General features: G+C 40.6%; 1 protein-coding gene and 1 long non-coding RNA gene across 2 annotated transcripts in view; both read right to left on the bottom strand.

Annotated features, from left to right (window-relative positions):
- Positions 1 to 9770: 9770 nt before the first annotated feature.
- LOC106589163 (uncharacterized) lies at positions 9771 to 10984 on the bottom strand. Its single transcript, XR_001324795.2, has 3 exons — positions 10598 to 10984; positions 10327 to 10449; positions 9771 to 10046 (listed from the first exon to the last, which is right to left on the bottom strand). It is a non-coding gene; the product is annotated as an uncharacterized lncRNA (long non-coding RNA).
- A 1288-nt stretch (positions 10985 to 12272) lies between these two features.
- LOC106599267 (uncharacterized) overlaps positions 12273 to 21444 on the bottom strand; it is a 39752-nt gene continuing 30580 nt past the window's right edge. The window contains exons 9-12 of the mRNA XM_045713269.1: positions 20172 to 20265; positions 16031 to 16196; positions 13676 to 14544; positions 12273 to 13641 (exon numbers count right to left, since the gene is read on the bottom strand). Of these exons, the coding sequence (XP_045569225.1) occupies positions 12856 to 13641; positions 13676 to 14544; positions 16031 to 16196; positions 20172 to 20265 (1915 nt within the window). The 3' untranslated portion in view covers positions 12273 to 12855. The remainder of the gene's footprint in view (positions 13642 to 13675; positions 14545 to 16030; positions 16197 to 20171; positions 20266 to 21444) is intronic.

Raw genomic sequence — 21444 nt, forward strand, 5'->3', positions numbered from 1 at the left:
GTATAATCTTCGTCAACTACCTTCCTCCTGTGGCTCTTGTTCCGTTCTTCTCCTACTACACGTTCGTCCAGTTCCGCTGTCAGGTGACTATCAGTGTGTTCTCCATCATGGATCTCAGTTGTAGTATGGAGCCACTGCTGTATATTACCAAGATGGACAGGCCTGCGTGTGTACCTGGCTGGTGCTGTGCGAGGGAGAGCTCGGCCAAGAAGCCCTACGAGGTTAAAGTGTGATGGGGCTCATCACTATCCTGCCAAGTTACAAAGTCAGGAGGCCCACTAAGTTCTACGATTCCTCTTCTTAAACTCTGATTTTAAACCTTAACTTTAACCGAACCTTAACCACACTGCTAACCTTATGCCTAACCCTAACCTTAAATTAAGATCAAAAATAACATTTCTGTTGGCAGAAGGATTTAAGATAAAGCCAATTCTGACTTTGCAGCTTGGCCATCTACTGGGAACCATGTGATGAGGGAGAGAAGAAGAGGCTGGTGGGTGGAGCTATACGAGGATGGGTTCATTGTAATAGCTGGAATGGAATACATGGAATGGACCATGTGTTTCATGTGCTTGATTCTGTTCCATTTATTCCATTCCAACCATTACAATGAGCCTGTCCTCCTATATCTCTGCCCACAAGCCTCCTCTGGGGGAAAGAAGGACAGGGGACAGTGGGGTGACCATCTACCAACTCCTGTCCAGGAGAGCTACTGCTGTGCAGGCTTTAGTTCCAGCCCTGCAGTACACATTAGATTCAGCCTGCACACTCCTGGCATGTCTTAAATTAGGTAGGCCGCAATACACACATTTAGATATATCACAGGGTAAATGTATTGTGTGTGGACATGTATACTGCTGTATTGCCAATACATACTATTCATATGTATTATTATTATCATTAATAATCATTTGTGATTTCTGAGAATGTGTTTGTTTATTTATTTATACTTCATTTTGGGCTCCCGAGTGGCACAGCGGCACTGCATCTCAGTGCTTGAGGCGTCACTACAGACAGCCTGGTTCGAATGCAGGCTGTATCACAACCGGCCATAATTTTGAGTCCCATAGGGCGGCTCACAATTGGCCCAGCGTCGTCCGTGTTTGGCCGGTGTAAGCTGTCATTGTAAATAAGAATTTGCTCTTAACTTACTTGCCTAGTTAAATAAAGGTTAAATAAAAATATTTTAAAAATTCACCATAGTTGGCCCATAAGCAATGTCTCCCAGTGTAGATCTCCCATTTGGACCAGATCTGGCCTGTCTAATGCTTCACATTGCCAGTGTACAGGTAACTGCCAAAATAAAGGAAACACTTCAGTAAATAAGGGATACAAAGTATATTGAAGGCAGGTGCTTCCACCCAGGTGTGGTTCCTGAGTTAATTGAGCAATTTTGGCTACACTCTTAGAATAGTGGACCACAATGGAAACAAGTCTTTGACTTTTTGTGAGTATAATCTTCGTCAATGTATTGGTTGCCTGGTGTGTCTTCTTTATGTATTTTAAATTGTCAAATTACTATTATAAAAAATATATGATAGAGCAATCTGATGCCCATCTGGAAACTCGATAATGTGTTGCGTAACCATTAGTTACAATGCAACATCTGCAATGTATTCGGCCTGGAACCTTCTAGTACCATGTCTTAATGAGGAAGGAAATGACATAAGCCCTGACTACATTTAATATGTATACCACATACTTAGTTCCTGTTTCCATACTGCAAGTAAGTTGTCTTACAAAACCTCTCCACTTCACTCTGTAAGTACACTTGATGATATCTTATAATATAGTGTTTGATAGTATGTTTTTAGTGATGAACAATACACTGAGTGTACAAAACATTAGGAGCACCTGCTGTTTCCATGACATAGACTGACCAGGTGAATCCAGGTGTCACTTGTGAAATCCACTTCAATAAGTGTAGATGAAGGGGAGGAGACGGGTTAGAGAAGGATTTTTAAGTCTTGAAATAATTGAGACATGGATTGTGTGTGTTTGCCATTCAGAGGGGGTATGGTAGTAGGTGCCAGGCTCACCGGTTTGTGTCAAGAACTGCAATGCTGCTGGGTTTTTCATGCTCAACAGTTTCCTGTGTGTATCAAGAATGGTCCACCATCCAAAGGACATCTAGCAAACTTGACACAACTCTGCGAAGCATTGGCGTCAACATGGGCCAGCATCCCTGTGGAACGCTTTCGAACACCTTGTAGAGTACATGCCCCGACAAATTGAGGCTGTTCTGAGGGCAAAAGCTGGTGCAACTCAATATTAGGAAGGTGTTCCTAATGTTTTGTACACTGTGTATATTCTGTTAATAATTGATCTCAATGCTACAGTCAGGATTGTAAGAATTAAATGGATTTGAAGCAATAAATGAATAATTATGTGTATACAGTGCTATGGACAGATCTTACCTCATTTGATGTATAAGGTGTAGTAATTCACCAGCTATAGTTGACTACCTTCATGTTGCTAAGGCTGTAGGGTGGGAGATGCAACAACCGCCTTGAGAACAGCACGAAGTGTGTTGGTGGTCTTTCTCTGGTCTGTGGTAGGTATGGTCTCATTCATAACTTTTCAGTAATCATATTTCTCCTATCCTTTGCTATCCAATGTATAGACATTTACAAATTGCTATATAACAATTCACAATAAGTAGCTTCCGAAGGTTTTTCCTGGTGTGCATTGTTCATTTCCTTGTTCATATTCATAGCTGTCCCAAGCAGAACAAATATATTTAAATATACTTAAATTAATATATTTTATTATATTTAAGTATGTCTGTGACAAATATACCTAAGTATATTTAAAATGATCTAAATTGGAGCAATTTTAAAGAAATAAATTACATGTATTTTATTAGCATTATGTATATTAAATACATTTACATGATGTATTTTGGCACACATTGGCACACATTTTTTGTACTTCAGTATATTCTTAGTATATTAGATAAAGAGCAAAACAAATACTTTGAATACACCTTAAGTACATTTTATGAACAGTACCAGTGAAAAGTTTGGACACACCTACTTATTCAAGGGTTTTTCTTTATAGATTCTTCAAAGTAGCCACCGTTTGCATTGATAACAGCTTTGCACACTCTTGGTATTCTCTCAACCAGCTTCACCTGGAATAGTTTTCCAACAGTCTTGTAGGCGTTCCCACATATGCTGAGCACTTGTTGGCTACTTTCCCTTCACTCTGCAGTCCACCTCATCCCAAACCATCTCAATTGGGTTGAGGTCAGGCGATTGTGTAGGCCAGGTCATCTGATGCAGCACTCCATCACTCTGCTTCTTGGTCAAATAGCCCTTACAGAGCCTGGAGGTGTATTGGGTCATTGTCCTGTTGAAAAACAAATGATAGTCCCACTAAGCGCAAACCAGATGGGATGGCGTATCGCTGCAGAATGCTATGGTAGCCATGCTGGTTAAGTGTGCCTTGAATTCTAAATAAATCACAGACAGTGTCACCAGCAAAGCACCCCCACACCATCACACATCCTCCATGCTTCACGGTGGGAACCACACATGCGGAGATAATCCGTTCACCAAAATCTCAGATTTCAACCGGTCTAATGTCCATTGCTTGTGTTTCTTGGCCCAAGCAAGTCTCTTCTTCTTATTGGTGTCCTTTAGTAATGGTGTCTTTGCAGCAATTCGACCATGAAGGCCTGATTCACGCAATCTCCTCTGAACAGTTGATGTTGAGTTGTTGCTTGAAGTCTGTGAAACATTTATTTGGGCTGCAATTTGTGAGGCTGGTTACTCTAATGAACTTATCCTCTGCAGCAGAGGTAACTCTGGGTCTTCCTTTCCTGTGGCGGTCATGAGAGCCAGTTTCATCATAACGCTTGATGGTTTTTGCGACTGCACTTGAAAAAAACTTTCAAAGATCTTGACATTTTCCGTATTGACTGACCTTCATTCTTAAATTAATGATGGACTGTCGTTTGTCTTTCCTTAGTTGAGCAGTTCTCGCCATAATATGGACTTGGTCTTTTACCGAGTAGAGCTATCTTCTGCATACCACCCTACCTTGTCACAACACAACTGATTGGCGCAAACGCATTAAGAAGGGAAGAAATTCCACAAATTAACTCTTAACAAGGCACACCTGTTCATTGAAATACATTCCAGGTGACTACCTCATGAAGCTGGTTCAGAGAATACCAAGGCTGCGGCCCAAACACTTAAAAGACACACCCTTCCCCACTTACCCTCACCTTATGCCCTTGGGGGAACCCCCGTCGCCATCTTGGGGGGTGATCCAAATGATTAGCCAAGCAAGGGAAGTTTGCAATGTAAGCCCCTCAGCCCTTATTTTTAGTCAGCATTACGAGTGTGCAATTATGTTCACTCCGGGGCCTGAAACTCCCCATAATTCAATTTGCGCCGATTGTACATCCACTAAGAAAAGTCTGTGAAAACTTAAAAACAACATCAATAGAGAAGTTAATATACAAGTATACAAGTGAAAAATAATGCAAATAGGTTAGAAATTGTGCTACTAATACACATGACGGCACAAACACGTGTCGTAAAAAAGTAAATATGTTTTTGTTTGGTTCTTTTGGAAATTGTAGAAATAAAACATTTGGAAAAAAGAAAGGAAAACGCCGCACACTGCTGCTCATGCTCCCAGGTGATATTTATTTACATTTCGACCCTTAGGTCTTCAACAGGCATCCATATCCCAGGTGGGCGTGGAAGGTCCTATATATAGGGGCAGTACTCTGTAACATCACTTCCTGAAACAGGAGTTAAAAAATGTATAACAGTTTCACAATATTAACATTCAATGTATCAAAATATATGATCATACACAGAGAATGTCATAAATATTTATAGTAATATACATACACATTCAAAATTCAATTAGGATTAAAAAAAACACAATTTAGAATTATTGAAACTATAAAAACGTTTTCAAGTCAAGCTCCTCTTTAAGGCCAAGAGGAGACCATGTGTTGAGCCTGTGGATCCAGAAAGATTCCCTTTGAAGAAGTTTCCTCTCAATGTCCCCTCCCCTGCAGGACATCTTCACCATTTCTATTCCAATGTATCTCAGAGAACTAAAAGGATGTCCAGCTTGTACAAAATGAGCAGCAACCGGATTTTTTGTCTCACCTGTCCGTATATTGCTGCGGTGCTCACTGATCCGTGTCTTAAGGCTTCTATGGGTTTTCCCTATGTAAGACAGACCACAAGGACATGTCAACATGTAAATAACATTGGTGGACATGAAGGTAATCAGGCCCTTGATCTTAAATCTTTGTCCTGTGCAGGGGTGTGTAAATGAGTTGCATTTGTACGTGAAGCTGCATTGAGCACATCGGCCACATTTGTAATTACTCTCCGGAACCTTGTCCAAATTTTTTTCCCTTTTCTCTGGTGGGTAATCAGATTTAACCACAGTATCTCTCATGTTTGGGGGTCTTTTAAAAACCATACGTGGAGGATATTTAAAAATGGGTTTCAATTGTGGGTCAGTATCAATAATGTACCAGTGCTTCCTTATATGTCCTTAAATGCCTTCCCCAATGGTGAGAATTGGGTAAAGCATGATGGGACATGTTCTGCTTTTTCTTTTCTCTTGGTTTTAAGCTTTCCAACTGTGTTAGTCCTTCAAAACGATCATTGGCATGTTTTACCCAATTGTCTTTGTACCCCCCTTTCCTTAATCTTTGTGTGAGGTCCGTGGTCTGTCTCTGATAAGCAGCATCAGAGCTGCATATTCTTCTGATACGACTGAATTGGCTGATAGGTAGACTTTTAATAAGTGGACGTGGATGAAAGCTGTCACCTCTAAGGAGGGTATTCCTGTCCGTAGGTTTCCTATAGAGATCTGTAGGGATGTTTGTCCTTAATAACCATCCCATCAAGAAAACTGATTTGTGATAGGTCATAGTTAAAACCTCTTGACGGTCGCCTAGGATAGGGGGCGCTACAGCGATTTTTGAAATAAATTCGTGCTCATTTTAAACGGCCTCCTACTCAAACTCAGAAGCTAGGATATGCATATAATTAATACTTGTGGATAGAAAACACCCTAAAGTTTCTAAAACTGTTTGAATGGTGTCTGAGTATAACAGAACTCATATGGCAGTCAAAACCCCGAGACAGATCGTAACAGGATGTGGAATTCTGAATTGCGGACTCAACTTCATCACTTTGCCTATAAATCACACCGTGAGATATGGTTCATTGAGCACTTCCTATTGCTTCCACTAGATGTCCCCAGTCTTACAAAGTGGTTTGATCCTTCTACTGTGAAAACTGACAGAATGAGAGTCTGTGGAACGTGGTCACATGGGGAGGGCCATCACCAATTATGACGCCGGCGCCCCTGGCTACCCTCCCCTTTCGAAACGTTTTGAAAGACAATGCAATCGTCCCCCTTGAATGTTATTGGAGCTCTGGTTGAAAAAGGCCCTAAAGATTTATGTTGTACAACGTTTGACATGTTTGAACGAACTTAAATTTAAAAAATAAATACATTTTGGTAAGAGAGGAGTCCCGCGCACGACGGTACTTTTGGTGCAGCCTTCAGAACGCGCTAACAAGAAGACATAAAGGATTAACTTTTTCGAACGAAAATACATTTGTTGTGGACCTGGGATTCCTGGAAGTGCCTTCTGATGAAGATAATCAAAGGTAAGGGATTATTGACAATTGTATACAAGACTAGATTTGATATGCGATTGTTCCAAGATGGCGCTGACCTGTATTGCTAGCCTATTTTTCTGAGTATCGCATCCCCTTTTATCGCAAAGTGTGATTACCCAGTAAAGTTCTTTTTAAATATGGCATTGCAGGTGCTTTCAAGAGATGCTAATCTATAAATCTTAGAATGACAATATTACATTTTAAAAATGTTTTCGATTAGTAATTTAGTAAATTGTAGCGCTGTTTCACCGGACGCATTTGAGGGAAAATAGTCAACGTCACGCACCGATGTAAATCTGTTTTTATATATAAATATGAACTTTATCGAACAAAAGAATGCATGTATTGTGTAACATGATGTCCTAGGAGTGTCATCTGATGAAGATTGTCAAAGGTTAGTGCTGCATTTAGCTGTTTTTTGGTTATTTGTGATGCATGTGGTTGGTCGGAAAATGGCTATGTGGCTACTTTTACGATATACTCCTCTAACATAATCTAATGTTTTGCTTTTGCTGTAAAGCCTTTTTGAAATCGGACAACGTGGTTCGATTCAGGAGAGGTGTATCTATAAAACGATATAAAATAGTCCTATATTTGGAAAAAAATAAATAAATTGTTATGCAAATGGCGATAGGATTTTTCGCTGGATGTCAGCCCGTCCAGAGGTTAATGGTGAAGTGAAGGTGTTCATTCATAAAGTTAAGATAAGCATGGATTTCCAAAAGTTCTTCCTGGGTGCCTGTATAGATCAAGAAAATGTCATCCAAATATCTCCAAATTAGGAGAATATTGGAGAGAAAAGGGTTAAGGTCTGAATTCAGCACCACCTGTTTTTCAAACATTCCTAGATATAGGTTAGTATAATTAGGAGCCATAGTGCTCCCCATCGCTGTCCCTTTGGTCTGGAGGAAGAAGTCTCCTCTGAAGAGAAAATAGTTGGAGGGTAGTGCCAGTTCAGCCAAGTCCACAATACAATTGGTGCTGGGTAGAGCATTAGGAGGACGTTTATTGAGGTAGAACATGAGGGCCTCTAGACCGCCCTGATGGGGGATGTTAGTATATAGACTGGTAACATCAAAAGTACACAGAATAGAATTTTCAGGTATATGGATCACAGATTTGTAAAAATTTATCAAATCAATAGTCTCTAGTATACGTGGGGAGGGAGATCACCCAGGGTCTCACAAAATGGTCTACAAAGGTAGAAATATTCTCTGTCAGAGATCCATTACTACTCACAATGGGCCTGCCTGGTATAGGTGGTGTCATGCTCTTGTGAATTTTGGGTAGAGTGTATATTACAGGTGTGGTTGGGCAGTCAACTTTCATATGCTCATATTCTGTCTTTGTAATTTCCACTTCATTCAACAATTTTTACAATTTATCATGGATCAGAGACTTGAATTGATTAGTAGGGTCTTTTGGGAGTCTTTTGTAAAATTCATCATCACTAAGTTGTCTCAGAATGTCCTTTTCATAGTCTACTGCATTTAGTATCACTATTGCACCTCATTTGTACATGTAGGTAGGGGTGAAGTGACTATGCATAGATAATAAACAGCGAGTACAAAACAAATGGAGGGGAGAGGGTTGTCAATGTAAATAGTCCAGTGGGCATTTGATTAATTGTTCAGCAGTCTTATGGCTTGGAGCCTTTTGGTCCTTAACACCATCTCCGGTACCGCTCTGGTACTGCTTGCCGTGCGGTAGCAGAGAAAACAGTCTATGACTTGGGTGACTGTAGTCTCTGACAATTTTATGGGCTTTTCTCTGACACGCCTATTATATAGGTCCTGGATGGCATGAAGCTTGGCCCCAGTGATATACTGGGCCGTACGCATTACCCTCTGTATGGTCAGATGCCGAGCAGTTGCCATACCAGGCGGTGATGCAACCGGTCAGGATGCTCTCGATGGTGCAGCTGTATAACTTTTTGAGGATCTGGGGACCCATGCCAAATCTTTTAAGTCTCCTGAGGGGGAAAAGGTTTTGTTGTGTCCTCTTCATGACTGTCTTAGTGTGTTTGGACCATGATAGTTCGTTGGTGATGTGGACACCAAGGAACTTGAAACTCTCGACCCGCTCCACTACAGCCCCGTCAATGTTAATGGGGGCCTGTTCGGCCCACCTTTTCCTGTAGTCCACGATCAGTTCCTTTGTCTTGCTCACATTGAGAGAGAGGTTGTTGTCCTGGCACCACACTGCCAGTTCTCTGACCTCCACCCTATAGGCTGTTTCGTCATTGTCGGTGATCAGACTATTTGTGTCATCAGCAAACTTAACCTTGGGATAGGGGGCAGTATCGGGAAGTTTGGATGAATGTGGTGCCCAATGTAAACTGCCTGTTACTCAGGCACAGAAGCTAGGATATGCATATGCATGGATAGAAAACACTCTAAAGTTTCCAAAACTGTTAAAATAATGTCTGTGAGTATAACAGAATTGATATGGCAGGTGAAAACCTGAGAAAAATCCATCCAGGAAGTGGGATTTTTTGATGTGAGTGGTTTTTCATTGAAAGCCTATTGATTATCTAATGGGTTAGGGCCCAAATTGCAGTTCCTATGGCTTCCACTAGATGTCAACAATCTTTAGACATTGTTTCAGGCTTGTTTTCTGAAAAATGAAGAAGAATGAGACCTTTCTGTCAGGGGACTGGGGAATCATGCAGTACTGGTTTGTGCACGTGACTGTGTGTGCGCCCTTCGTTGTTTTTCCTTTCTATTGAATACGCTATTGTCCAGTTGAAATATTATCGATTATTTAGACAATTGACAACCTGTGGATTAATTATAAACATCATTTGACATGTTTCGACGAACTTTACCGGTACTATTATGATCTATTCGTCTGCATGTTTTGACCACCTTTGAGCCAGTTGATTACTGAATAAAACGCGCCAACAAAACAGAGTTTTTGGTATATAAAAAGGGACTTTATCGAACAAAATGACCATTTATTATGTTGCTGGGACCCTTGTGATTGCAACCAGATGAAGATCTTCAAAGGTAAGTGATTCATTTATCGCTATTTCTGACTTTCGTGACTCCTCTACTTGGTTGGAAAATGTTTGTATGCTTTTGTAAGCGGGGCGCTGTCTTCAGATAATCGCATGGTATGCTTTCGCCGTAAAGCCTTTTTGAAATCTGACAAAGCGGCTGGATTAAGAAGAAGTTAATCTTTATGTCGATATATAACACTTGTATTTTTATGAATGTTTGTTATGACTATTTCTGTCATTTGAATTTGGCGCTCTGCAATTTCACCGGATGTTGTCGAGGTGGGTCGCTAGCGGCACGCCTAGCCTAGAGAGGTTTTAACCACACACAGCAATGGTGTTGGTCAGGTGGCCTACTCCCTTCTCATGGTCTCCTGAGGGTTGGAAAACAAAATAGATTAGTTGAAAGGCACACTTCAGGTCAGGATTTGATAAACCCTAAACTAATATAGAAAATAATGTTTTCAAGAATTAACTTCTCTACATTTTCAAACATGCAACAGCTCCCTTACAGCTGTCCCCTGAAGGAATATAATCATTCTCTATTGTACGTCTTCTGACGATTATTACGTTACATTTAGAAAGGTCAAATGTGAGTGTGTGTGTGTCTGCCTGCCTGTCAGTCAGTCAGTTGCTATTCAAACTACAGTCTACCTCAATCAGTAGTGCGTTGCATGGCGATGAACTTGGCTGACTTCTTCCTGGCCTAAGCGATGGTCAGAAGTCTGCACTGAGGGGTGAAGGACAGCAGCAGGAACTGATAGGTGCTCACCTCTCCTGTAATATATTGAGGGGAGACCACAATAGAAGTGTTCAATGCAGAATAAAGCATCTCTCATGATGATTGGATGTCAAATAAATCCTTGCCAATAATTGAGAAGAGATGCTGTTGCTAGGCTAGTCCCAGATCTGCAAGTCCACTTACCCACATCTACGAATCATAGATCAGGGGGTCAATCTGAAATTATAGAAAGGATTATCGGAGAGAGAGAATTCACCAGTAGGAGTGCTGATCTGGGATCATATTGACTCTGTCCATATAATACTAGTATTCATTATGATCTGACCTTTGGTAAATTCTTAGTCTGGATTGTTGTCTTGGGTCAAAATGGACCCTGTACATTTATGAAATCTGATTATTAAAGGAGGGGTCACCTGCTACCACCGTAGTAGTACCTAATACATATAGAATACTTGTATCAGATGTTATAGATGCATTTGAAATGATGAGTTTGGTAGCCTAGTGGTTAGAGTATTGGGCCAGTAAACAAAAGATTGATGGATTGAATCCCCGAGCTGACAAGGTAAAAATATTTTGTTCTGCCCTGGAGCAAAGCAGTTAACCCACTGTTCCCCGGGTGCCGAATATGTTGATTAAGGCAGCCCCCCGCACCTCTCTGATTCAGAGGTGTTGGGAAATACCTAGTCAGTTGTACAACTGAATGCCTTCAACTGAAATGTGTCTTCCACACTTAACCCAACCCCTCTGAATCAGAGAGGTGCAGGGGGCTGCCGTAATCAACATCCACGTCTTTAGCGCTCAGGGTATAGTGGGTTAACTTCTTTGCTCCGTGGCAGAACGACAGATTTTTATGTTGCCAGCTCGGGGATTCAATCCAGTTACTGGCCCAATGCTCTAACCATTAGGCTACGTGCCGCCAATGTAGGAGCTCCCTAGGTGAACCCTCCTTACCATTACTCGACTCAGGTTTAGATATGCTGTCCATGTATCTCCTTTCTTGCGACTAAAAAAATATAAAAACATCTAAATACATGTACAGTTGAAGTCAGAAGTTTACATACACTTAGGTTGGAGTCATTAAAACTCATTTTTCAACCACTCCACAAATTTCTTGTTAACAAACTATAGTTTTGGCAAGTTGGTTAAGACATCTACTTTGTGCATGACGCAATTAATTTTTTCAACAATTGTTTACAGACAGATTATTTCACTTATAATTAAATTCCAGTGAGTCAGAAGTTTACATACACTGAGTTGACTGTGCCTTTACACAGCTTGGAAAATTCCAGAAAATGATGTCATGGCTTTAGAAGCTTCTGATAGGCTAATTGACATAATTTGTGTCAATTGGAGGTGTACCTGTGGATGTATTTCAAGGCCTACCTTCAAACTCAGTGCCTCTTTGCTTGACATCATGGGAAAATCTAAAGAAATCAGCCAAGAACTCAGAAAAACATTGTAGACCTCCACAAGTCTGGTTCATCCTTGGGAGCAATTTCCAAACATCTGAAGGTACCACGTTCACCTGTACAAACACTAGTACGCAAGTATAAACACCATGGGACCATGCAACCGTCATACCGCTCAGGAAGGAGACGCGTTCTGTCTCCTAGAGATGAACGTATTTGGTGCGAGAAGTGCAAATCAATCCCAGAACAACAGAAAAGGACCTTCTGAAGATGGAGGAAACAGCTGTTATGCAACTGTTATGCATCTGTTGGTCACAGATCCCTTAAAAAAACGGTAGTCAGTATCTGGTGTGACCACCATTTGCCTCATGCAGTGCAACATGAGATAAAGGATTTAATGTATTTTTCAATACATGTCTCGTGGAAATTACTACCAAGGACTGTCAAACTTAAATGCATCATTCTTTATTATCAGCAAGCTGGAGAGGTTGCAACAAACTTAATGCACCATAGTACACTTCGGTCGGGAGCTCTTTCGGGGCAGTCCCGTTAGTTCTCTTATATACTGCTTACACAGACAAGTTATATTTGCATGATTTACATTATTCATCATTAACGTTTGGTTCCTGCATGTAACTTATAGAACATATTCTGGACGTTCTGCCAAAATGTCTGAGGGGGTCATGACCATCTCCCCCTCACATCTCTACCCAGCACCTACAGGAACCAATGATTGTATGAGACAAGCAGTACAATTCAAGGCTCTCCCTTCAGACAACATTTCCCCCACACATGAATATACACCTACTAGTGGTGAAACATTTTATTATACATTATTTAATGGATAATATGAGTTAAGAAAATAAAAGATACAGCGCTGAACACCCCCACCCCATCCCACACACAGCACTCCTACTCCAAGACACTTGATACATATGGATGCAGAGCTGCATATTATGCTACACAGGTTACCATGGCAATCAGACTTAGTAAACTGTTAGAGAATGGGAGACATGACTCTTAACATGTTTTCTATTTAAACTTACTTAGGGATCTGGAACCAGTGCCAGAGAGGAGGGAAATGAAAGAAAACGTTTGTGCTTTCTGGTGTTTTTTCAGTGACCCTGAACCAGCAAAGCTCTTTCCACATAGACAGGAGTAAGATTTCTCTCCTGTGTGTATTCGCTGGTGTTTAGTCAGGTTTCCTGATTGACTGAAGCTCTTCCCACACTGACCACAGCTATAAGGTTTCTCTCCTGTGTGTAAGCGCTGGTGTGTAGTCAGGTCTCCTGATCGACTGAAGCTCTTCCCACACTGATCACAGCTATAAGGCTTCTCTCCTGTGTGTATGCGTTGGTGTGTAGTCAGGGCTCCTGAATGATTGAAGCTCTTCTCACACTGATCACAGCTATAAGGCTTCTCTCCTGTGTGTATGCGTTGGTGTGTAGCCAGGATTCCAAATTGAGCAAAGCTCTTCCCACACTGATCACAGCTATAAGGCTTCTCTCCTGTGTGTATGCGCTGGTGTGTAGTCAGGTGTCCTAACTTATTGAAGCTCTTCCCACACTGATCACAGCTATAAGGCTTCTCTCCTGTGTGTATGCGTTGGTGTGTAATCAGGGATCCTGATTGATTGAAGCTCTTCCCACACTCATCACAGCTATAAGGCTTCTCTCCTGTGTGTATGCGTTGGTGTGTAATCAGGGATCCTGATTGATTGAAGCTCTTCCCACACTGATCACAGCTATAAGGCTTCTCTCCTGTGTGTATGCGCTGGTGTGTAGTCAGGTGTCCTGACTTATTGAAGCTCTTCCCACACTGATCACAGCTATAAGGCTTCTCTCCTGTGTACTCTCACAGCATAAGGCTTCTCTCCTGTGTGTATGCGTTGGTGTCTAGTCAGGGATCCTGAGTGATTGAAAATCTTCCCACACTGATCACAGCTATACGGCTTCTCTCCTGTGTGTATGCGTTGGTGTGTAGTCAGGTCTCCTGAATTATTGAAGCTCTTCCCACACTGAACACAGCTATAAGGCTTCTCTCCTGTGTGTATGCGCTGGTGTATAGCCAGGTGTCCTGATTGACTGAAGCTCTTCCCACACTGATCACAGCCATAAGACTTCTCTCCTGTGTGTATGCGTTGGTGTATAGTCAGGTGTCCTGATTGACTGAAGCTCTTCCCACACTGATCACAGCTATAAGGCTTCTCTCCTGTGTGTATGCGTTGGTGTGTAGTCAGGGCTCCTGAGTGATTGAAGCTCTTCCCACACTCATCACAGCTATAAGGCTTCTCTCCTGTGTGTATGCGTTGGTGTCTAGTCAGGGCTCCTGAGTGATTGAAGCTCTTCCCACACTGATCACAGCTATAAGGCTTCTCTCCTGTGTGTTTAGTCTGGGCTCCTGACTGATTTAAGTATTTTCCACAATCAAAGCAGGTATAAGGTCCCTCCCCTGAATGAGTTCTCAGATGAGATTTCAAGGTTTTAGATGCATGCTCTAGAGTGTGAATTTTCTCATGAATTGTCAAGTCTTGTTCAGCCAAACTCTTCCCACAGTCAGAGCAGCAGTGGTGAGGTTTCTTCCCTATACCTCTATGCTGGTGTTTCTTGAAGTGTTCTGATCTGGAGAGACTCTTCTCTTTCTTGTCAGCATCATGATGTTGTTGAGGCTGTCCAGATGATAAGCCCCTCCCACTAAGAGAGCAACGATTATTGATGTCCCCTGTGAAACAAAGACATTGAATACTTAGGTTTTGCGAATATGGGTCCATAAACAGATGGCCTTCATTTCATGGAAGGACCCTTTTGCGTCCCTTTCATATTTTTCCAGGAGAAATTGTGCACCAGTATTACATTTTAAATCTGTTATTAAATAATATGAATAAAGACTTGCTAAAGTGACAAATTTCTGAATTTTGACAAGTCCCTCCGTCAACCCTGTAGAACTTCTAGAAAGATTTTAACCCAACTAATAAAATCATTTCTCCAAGTTTTACCATCTTTGAGTAAAGTTACAAGCGCAGAATAATATGATTATTGTGAAGTCAATTAATATAAGAGATTGATTTAAATGTTGACATGCTATGAAATAACAATTTCCCTAATAAACCTGTTTACATGGACACATCTGAAATCAGGCTACCTGACGGGACTTTGGCAATTTTCAGCATTTATCAATCAAAATAAACGTTCTACCACAGCGACTATGTTATTATTTTGACGCAGTATAAAGTTTGTATGTGAAAACTATTTCTAAGCTGCATACTTTCAGTTTTTCCTGAACTCCCAGGACTCGGGCAAAAGAATTTAGCTGGCGCTGCTTGTGTTAGCACATGCACAGATTAAATACACCTCTATAACTCTGATTAAAGTGTTCACATGTCCTAATCATTCTAAAGATTGCTCAGAAAACCAGGTGTTTTAAAGCTGTATCCTTACTTCGGTTATGAACTTACACCAATTAAGATAAGCAGAGTAAGGTGTTTACATGACTAATGCCATACTCAGCCTACTGCCATAAGTAGTTTAATGTCAAATTATGAGTGTGCATGTAAAGCCCTAGTTATTTGGTTACTTTGACAGTCATTTCTGAACATTATTTATTTCATGTAATTAGTGATTCATTTACATCTGTCCTTCATTTTAAGATCAACCCATGTTTTAATATGGTGAAACGGTTCTCTACATTTTTTGGGGCAAAAGAAACATTGAACGTCAAATCAGATTTTCTGGTTCTAGTCTTATCGATTCTATGGTGTTTTTTATAGAAAACTGAGCAAGTGAACCATTTTATCCAGAAATTGGTATGGTAGAATAATGTTTTTGTGAAGCTAGCATTACATTTTTTCACTCCCCGTGGAACAAAACTAGCTTCCATCCCTGTCATAAGCAAATTTGTGGCTGATTTAAAGGACTATTTTACCAATGTAAACTAGTGGTTTTGTTGTTTTCAGTAGTCCCCTGTTACTTTATTTAGCACATTGGCACTTACCACAGTATGTATTTTCATATAACCTCTTGAGATGGAAAACATGTTTTTATGAAATCGAACATGTGCTCTTCATGAAAGAAAGTTACAATTAGGTGAAATCCAACGTTTTTTGGGGGGGACCAAGTTACACTTCTCAAAATTGGGTGGAACTACCAAATATTTTCATCAATATATAATTTACCAATTAATTGTTACAGAAGCAGACTAATCCACACACCATGGTTCTTACGTAATGAAATCATATCTCCATGTTCCTCTTCTCGTCTCTCAGTTCCACTCTGCCCTGGTGTTTTCCTACAGTCGACCAGAACCAGCAGTAAAGTACGGAGAGGCGGTGGACCTGGGGACTCCTGGAGTGTGGAGGGGGACGGACTAGCTTTGTCCTGTTGGCCACAAGAAGTTTACAGTTGATCATTAAACCAAATATTGTATTAATTCAGTCTGAACCTCTGATTTGGGTGCATCCCTCGAATATCTCCTTTTACCTGAAATGTTCAACCGTTCACTACAACCCACAAATCTAAGAGCATTGGATTGGTGGGCATGGGCTAGTTTCCACCATATTTCTTATACCAGTCATTTCCTATCAAACAACGCGGAAGAGGAGAAGCAAGAGAGATAACTGGGCCCAAAATCTTGCTTCTGGCTTATTTGATCTTATATACATTTTCGTAACGAGTTGGTTGTTAGGAGTGTATTGGTAAAAGTAGGACACGTGACATCCCGGCAACTTTGAGGAATAAAACACTTTGTATGGGAGTAGTACCTGGTCGTCACTAGTTACCACAAACAAAGCCATAAACCACATCCATTTCTACAACTGATCTTTTTAAATGTGATTTTAACCCTAACCTTGAAAACACTAACTTTATGCCTAACCCTAAATGAATAAAAATATGATATAGATGTTCGACATTGTGGCAACTAGTGAAAACACGCATATCTGCCCTCTCATTGGCTATAATGGTCCCACCTGATCTTGCCTCATCCCGATTGCCTTCCAGCTGCGTTACAAACTCAACAACCCTCGGCCCTAAACCCTCAGCCCTTGAATTGCGTTTTACATCCGAGTGTACCTTAAAATGTCCCTTGCCCAAGCGAGGGAGAGTGAAGATCGGAGGCAACGTCCTTGGTGGAAATCTTGAAGTTTAACTTAAAAACAACCAACCTAAAGCTATCAACGTACCTAGTAAGCTAACGTATCTAGCTAGCGTCGTGGAAATATTGGTCCAATAATATTTCTCAGATACCGGAACATTAAATTAAAATAGACTATTACAAAGCCAAGCTGGTCCAAGGATCATCTGACTTCGCCAGTCTCAGCACACTCCTTTTATACAGTGTCACCCTTACTTAGTCACTCCTCTTTATGCAAAATACCCTTTGACATTTCGCCACCATTATCTTTTTGTCTCACTTCTGACTTACTTAAACCCATCTTAGATTATATTGGTGGCATCACCATAGTACATTACAACAAAAAAAAAATATATATATATATACATATATACACACACAGTTGAAGTCAGAAGTTTACATACATTTAGGTTGGAGTCATTAAAACTAGTTTTTAAACCACTCTACAAATTTCTTGTTAACAAACTCTTGTTTTGGCAAGTCAGTTAGGACATCTACTTTGTGCATGACACAAGTAATTTTTCCAACAATTGTTTACAGACAGATTATTTCACTGTATCACAATTTCAGTGGGTCAGAAGTTTACATACACCAAGTTGACTGTGCCTTTAAACAGCTTGGAAAACTCCAGAAAATGATGTCATGGCTTTAGAAGCTTCTGATAGGTACACCTCAAATGATGTCAATTAGCCTGTGGATGTATTTCAAGGCCTACCTTCAAACCCAGTGCCTCTTTGCTTGACATCATGGGAAAATCAAAATAAATCAGTCAAGACCTCAGAAAAAAATTTAAACCTCCACAAGTCTGGTTCATCTTTGGGAGCAATTTCCAAACGCCTGAAGGTACCACGTTCACCTGAACAAACAATTGTATGCAAGTATAAACACCATGGGACCACGCAGCCATCATATAGCTCAGGAAGGAGACGCGTTCTGTCTCCAAGAGATTTACGTCCTTTGTTGCGAAAAGTGCAAATCAATCCCAGAACAACAGCAAAGGACCTTGTGAAGATGCTGGAGGAAACAGGTACAAAAGTATCTATATCCACAGTAAACCGAGTCCTATATCGACATAACCTGAAAGGCCGCTCAGCAAGGAAGAAGCCACTGCTCCAAAACCGCCATAAAAAAGCCAGACTACGGTTTGCAACTGCACATGGGGACAAAGATCGTACTTTTTGGAGAAATGTCCTCTGGTCTGATGAAACAAAAATAGAACTGTTTGGCCAAAATGACCATCGTTATGTTTGGAGGAAAAAGGGAAACGCTTGCAAGCTGAAGAACCCCATTCCAACCGTCAAGCACGGGGGTGGCAGCATCATGTTGTGGGGGTGCTTTGCTGCAGGAGGGACTGGTGCATGTCACAAAATAGATGGCATCATGAGGATGGAAAATTATGTGGATATAATGAAGCAGAGGCCTACAAACCTGACTCAGTTACACCAGCTCTGTCAGGAGGAATGGGCCAAAATTCACCCAACTTATTGTGGGAAGCTTGTGGAAGGCTACCCGAAACATTTGACCCAAGTTAAACAATTTAAAGGCAATGATTCCAAATACTAATTGAGTGTATGTAAACTTCTGACCCACTGGGAATGTGATGAAGGAAATAAAAGCTGAAATAAATCACTCTACTATTATTCTGACATTTCACATTCTTAAAATAAAGTGGTGATCCTAACTGACCTAAGACAGGGAATTTTTACTAGGATTAAATGTCAGGAATTGTGAAAAACTGAGTTTAAATGTATTTGGCTAAGGTGTATGTAAACTTCCGACATCAACTGTACCTTCCTAATACAGGTACATGTCTAGTGGTTCCTGTAAATGATTAACTAATGTGCATGTCCAATGGCCTTCACAAGACCAGGCTAATGGTGCCTATAAATGATTAACTAATGTGCATGTCCAAAAGCCGTCAGAAGACCAGGCATGACCCAGAATGGTTAAGCCTGTATTGACTCAGCTTGCACATACACATTGGTTCTGCTTACACATATACTAATGGTAAACTCCATATCGATTCTGCTGACTACTTCTAAGAAAACAGTATAGGTACTGGAAAATCCCCAACACTAGCGCTCCTACCAGGTAGCTAGCTACAGTTACCCATAGCTGGCTAGCTAGTTTTATAGTTTGGTCATTTATTCCAATACATTTCAGAATTGCACTCCTCACTACAAAACTAAGCCAATTTACCAACACTAATATATATTTTTATAATTGCAAACTAGCTTCATATTTTTACTGAGATACCGAAAATGCAGGGTGTTGATTAAATGTGACACTTAGCGGCCACCAGATTTTGACAATGTGACTACATTTTGCAATGAATTGTGGGTCATATCAACCCCGCAAGTGACCAAAGTTGTTCACTCGCTCCTTCAAGCTAAATCGAGGGCCAACGTTAGGGAATTGGCAATCAAAGTGCATCCGGTTTCGACGGGGATACATCCAAAGAGGTTCTACCTGAAACTCAAAAGGGTTCTCCTATGGGGACAGCCGAAGAACCCTTTAAGGTTCTAGATAGCACCCTTTTTTTCTAAGAGTGTAGTGCTGCTACGCCCACTCCTCTACAACACTTCAACCGTCCAAATAAAGGGAAAAACAACGTGTTTGGACTGCAGCCATTTATTTTCTTTGTTAGAACGGCCACTTAAATATCTGGTCAAGTAATGGCTAATACGTAAGAAATCAGTGAATGAATGTGAACATGTGCACACTTCATGAGGAAGGAGAGAATTAGGTCATAGTCACAGATTCCTAAACATGATTGAATGGACTGCCTTAAATGTTGCTGGAACAAGTAGGGAGCAGGTCTCGAACCCTCGACCTTCTAGCCCGAAGTCCAGCGCTATAGAAAGCCGCAAAAGCATGCTCGAGCGGTAGAGTCGATATCCGCGCTTATAAACACAGGGTCATTACAATACAAATGATATAGTTGTAGGCTACTTAAAAAAAATGTAACCGCAAATCCGATATACAAAAAAATTATATTATTTAGAATGACGGCCTATGAACAATGGATTAACAACCTTGTTCAGGGACAGATGTTTACCTTGTCAGCTCGGGGATCGGTTACTGGGCCAACGCTGTAACCACTAGGCTACCTGCCGCCCCAAACAGAACTAAACAGGAATGTGAAGGTTCAAAGATGATGAAAACTAGGCCTAGACATTTTATAAAACACAGCGGGCATATAATGTTAAAACCAGACTTACCCGACCCATTGTGGAAGCTGTTTCTTTGTATGATATGAACTGTTCGTCGCTAGCTGTCCTCGTCAACAACTTTCTGTTGTCTTGTTCTCCTTTAAGATTTTATGGCAGACTACACCTATTGGCGTATTGCCGCCACCTACTGTACGGCGGGTGAACAACAAATAAAAATATCCATCCAAAATATTTATATCGTAGGTAAAGAATTCATGCAGTACATCTCTCCATAATTGTGTCAAATCTTCATGATTTTGTTCCATTATAAATCTACTGATGTCTTGCCACAGATTCTTTACATGAATACCATAAAAAAAGATGCAACACTGTTTCTAGGTGGTCATTACAAAAGATACAACTTGAATGTATCTATTTTTTTGTACTTCTACTTCTCCAATAAGGCATGACATAAGGTATATAGATAGATACAAAATCTTGTTGATACAAGGCAAGTACCGCTCTGTTGTTGAACGGACCAAAACAAAAACAAATCTTTACTACTGTTGAGTGAACAGCGGTAATCGAAGGTAGGTTCTGAGGGTCTTAACATGTTCCTGAATAATAAAGCAACACCTGAGGGAATGGAGACTAAAACAATTGTAAACTCTTCAGGCGTTATAGGGATCTTGTAAAGTGATAAGAATGAGTCATAATGAAGTTAAAGACCTTCTGCATTTATAAGTTGTCTCATATAAATGAAGTGAGAAGCAGATGTGGTTGAGCAGATAATGGATTTAATATACTGATCGACTGAATTCATGAATACACACCTAGTATTGTTGAAACCTTATTCTACATTATACAGTTATTTCATGGATAATAGGAGTTACTGAAATAAGATACAGCTCTGAACACCCCCACCCACCTCAACATCCCCCCTCTACACACAAACAGGTTCACTATGACATTTTCCATGATGACATTAAGCCATTTAGATCAAAATGAGAATACATGGATAGGGGACCTGATCCTAGATCAGCACTACTACTCCAACACACTTGATACATATGGATCCAGAGCTGCATATTATGATACATAGGTTACCATGGTAATTAGACTTAATAAACTGTTTGAGAATGGTTGATAGAAAACATCCTGTAAAGAGTAGTCTATTGAAACTTTATTTAGGGATCTGGAACCGGTGCCGGAGAGGAGGGAGATAAAAGATGACACATTTGTGCTTTCTGCTGTTTTATCAGTGACCCTGAATGAGCAAATCTCTTTCCATTGTGGTGGACATTTTAATATTATATTATTCTACTATACTGTTAAATTAGAC

Source organism: Salmo salar, chromosome ssa02 (assembly GCF_905237065.1).
Source record: "Salmo salar chromosome ssa02, Ssal_v3.1, whole genome shotgun sequence".
Classification (NCBI taxonomy): domain Eukaryota; kingdom Metazoa; phylum Chordata; class Actinopteri; order Salmoniformes; family Salmonidae; genus Salmo; species Salmo salar.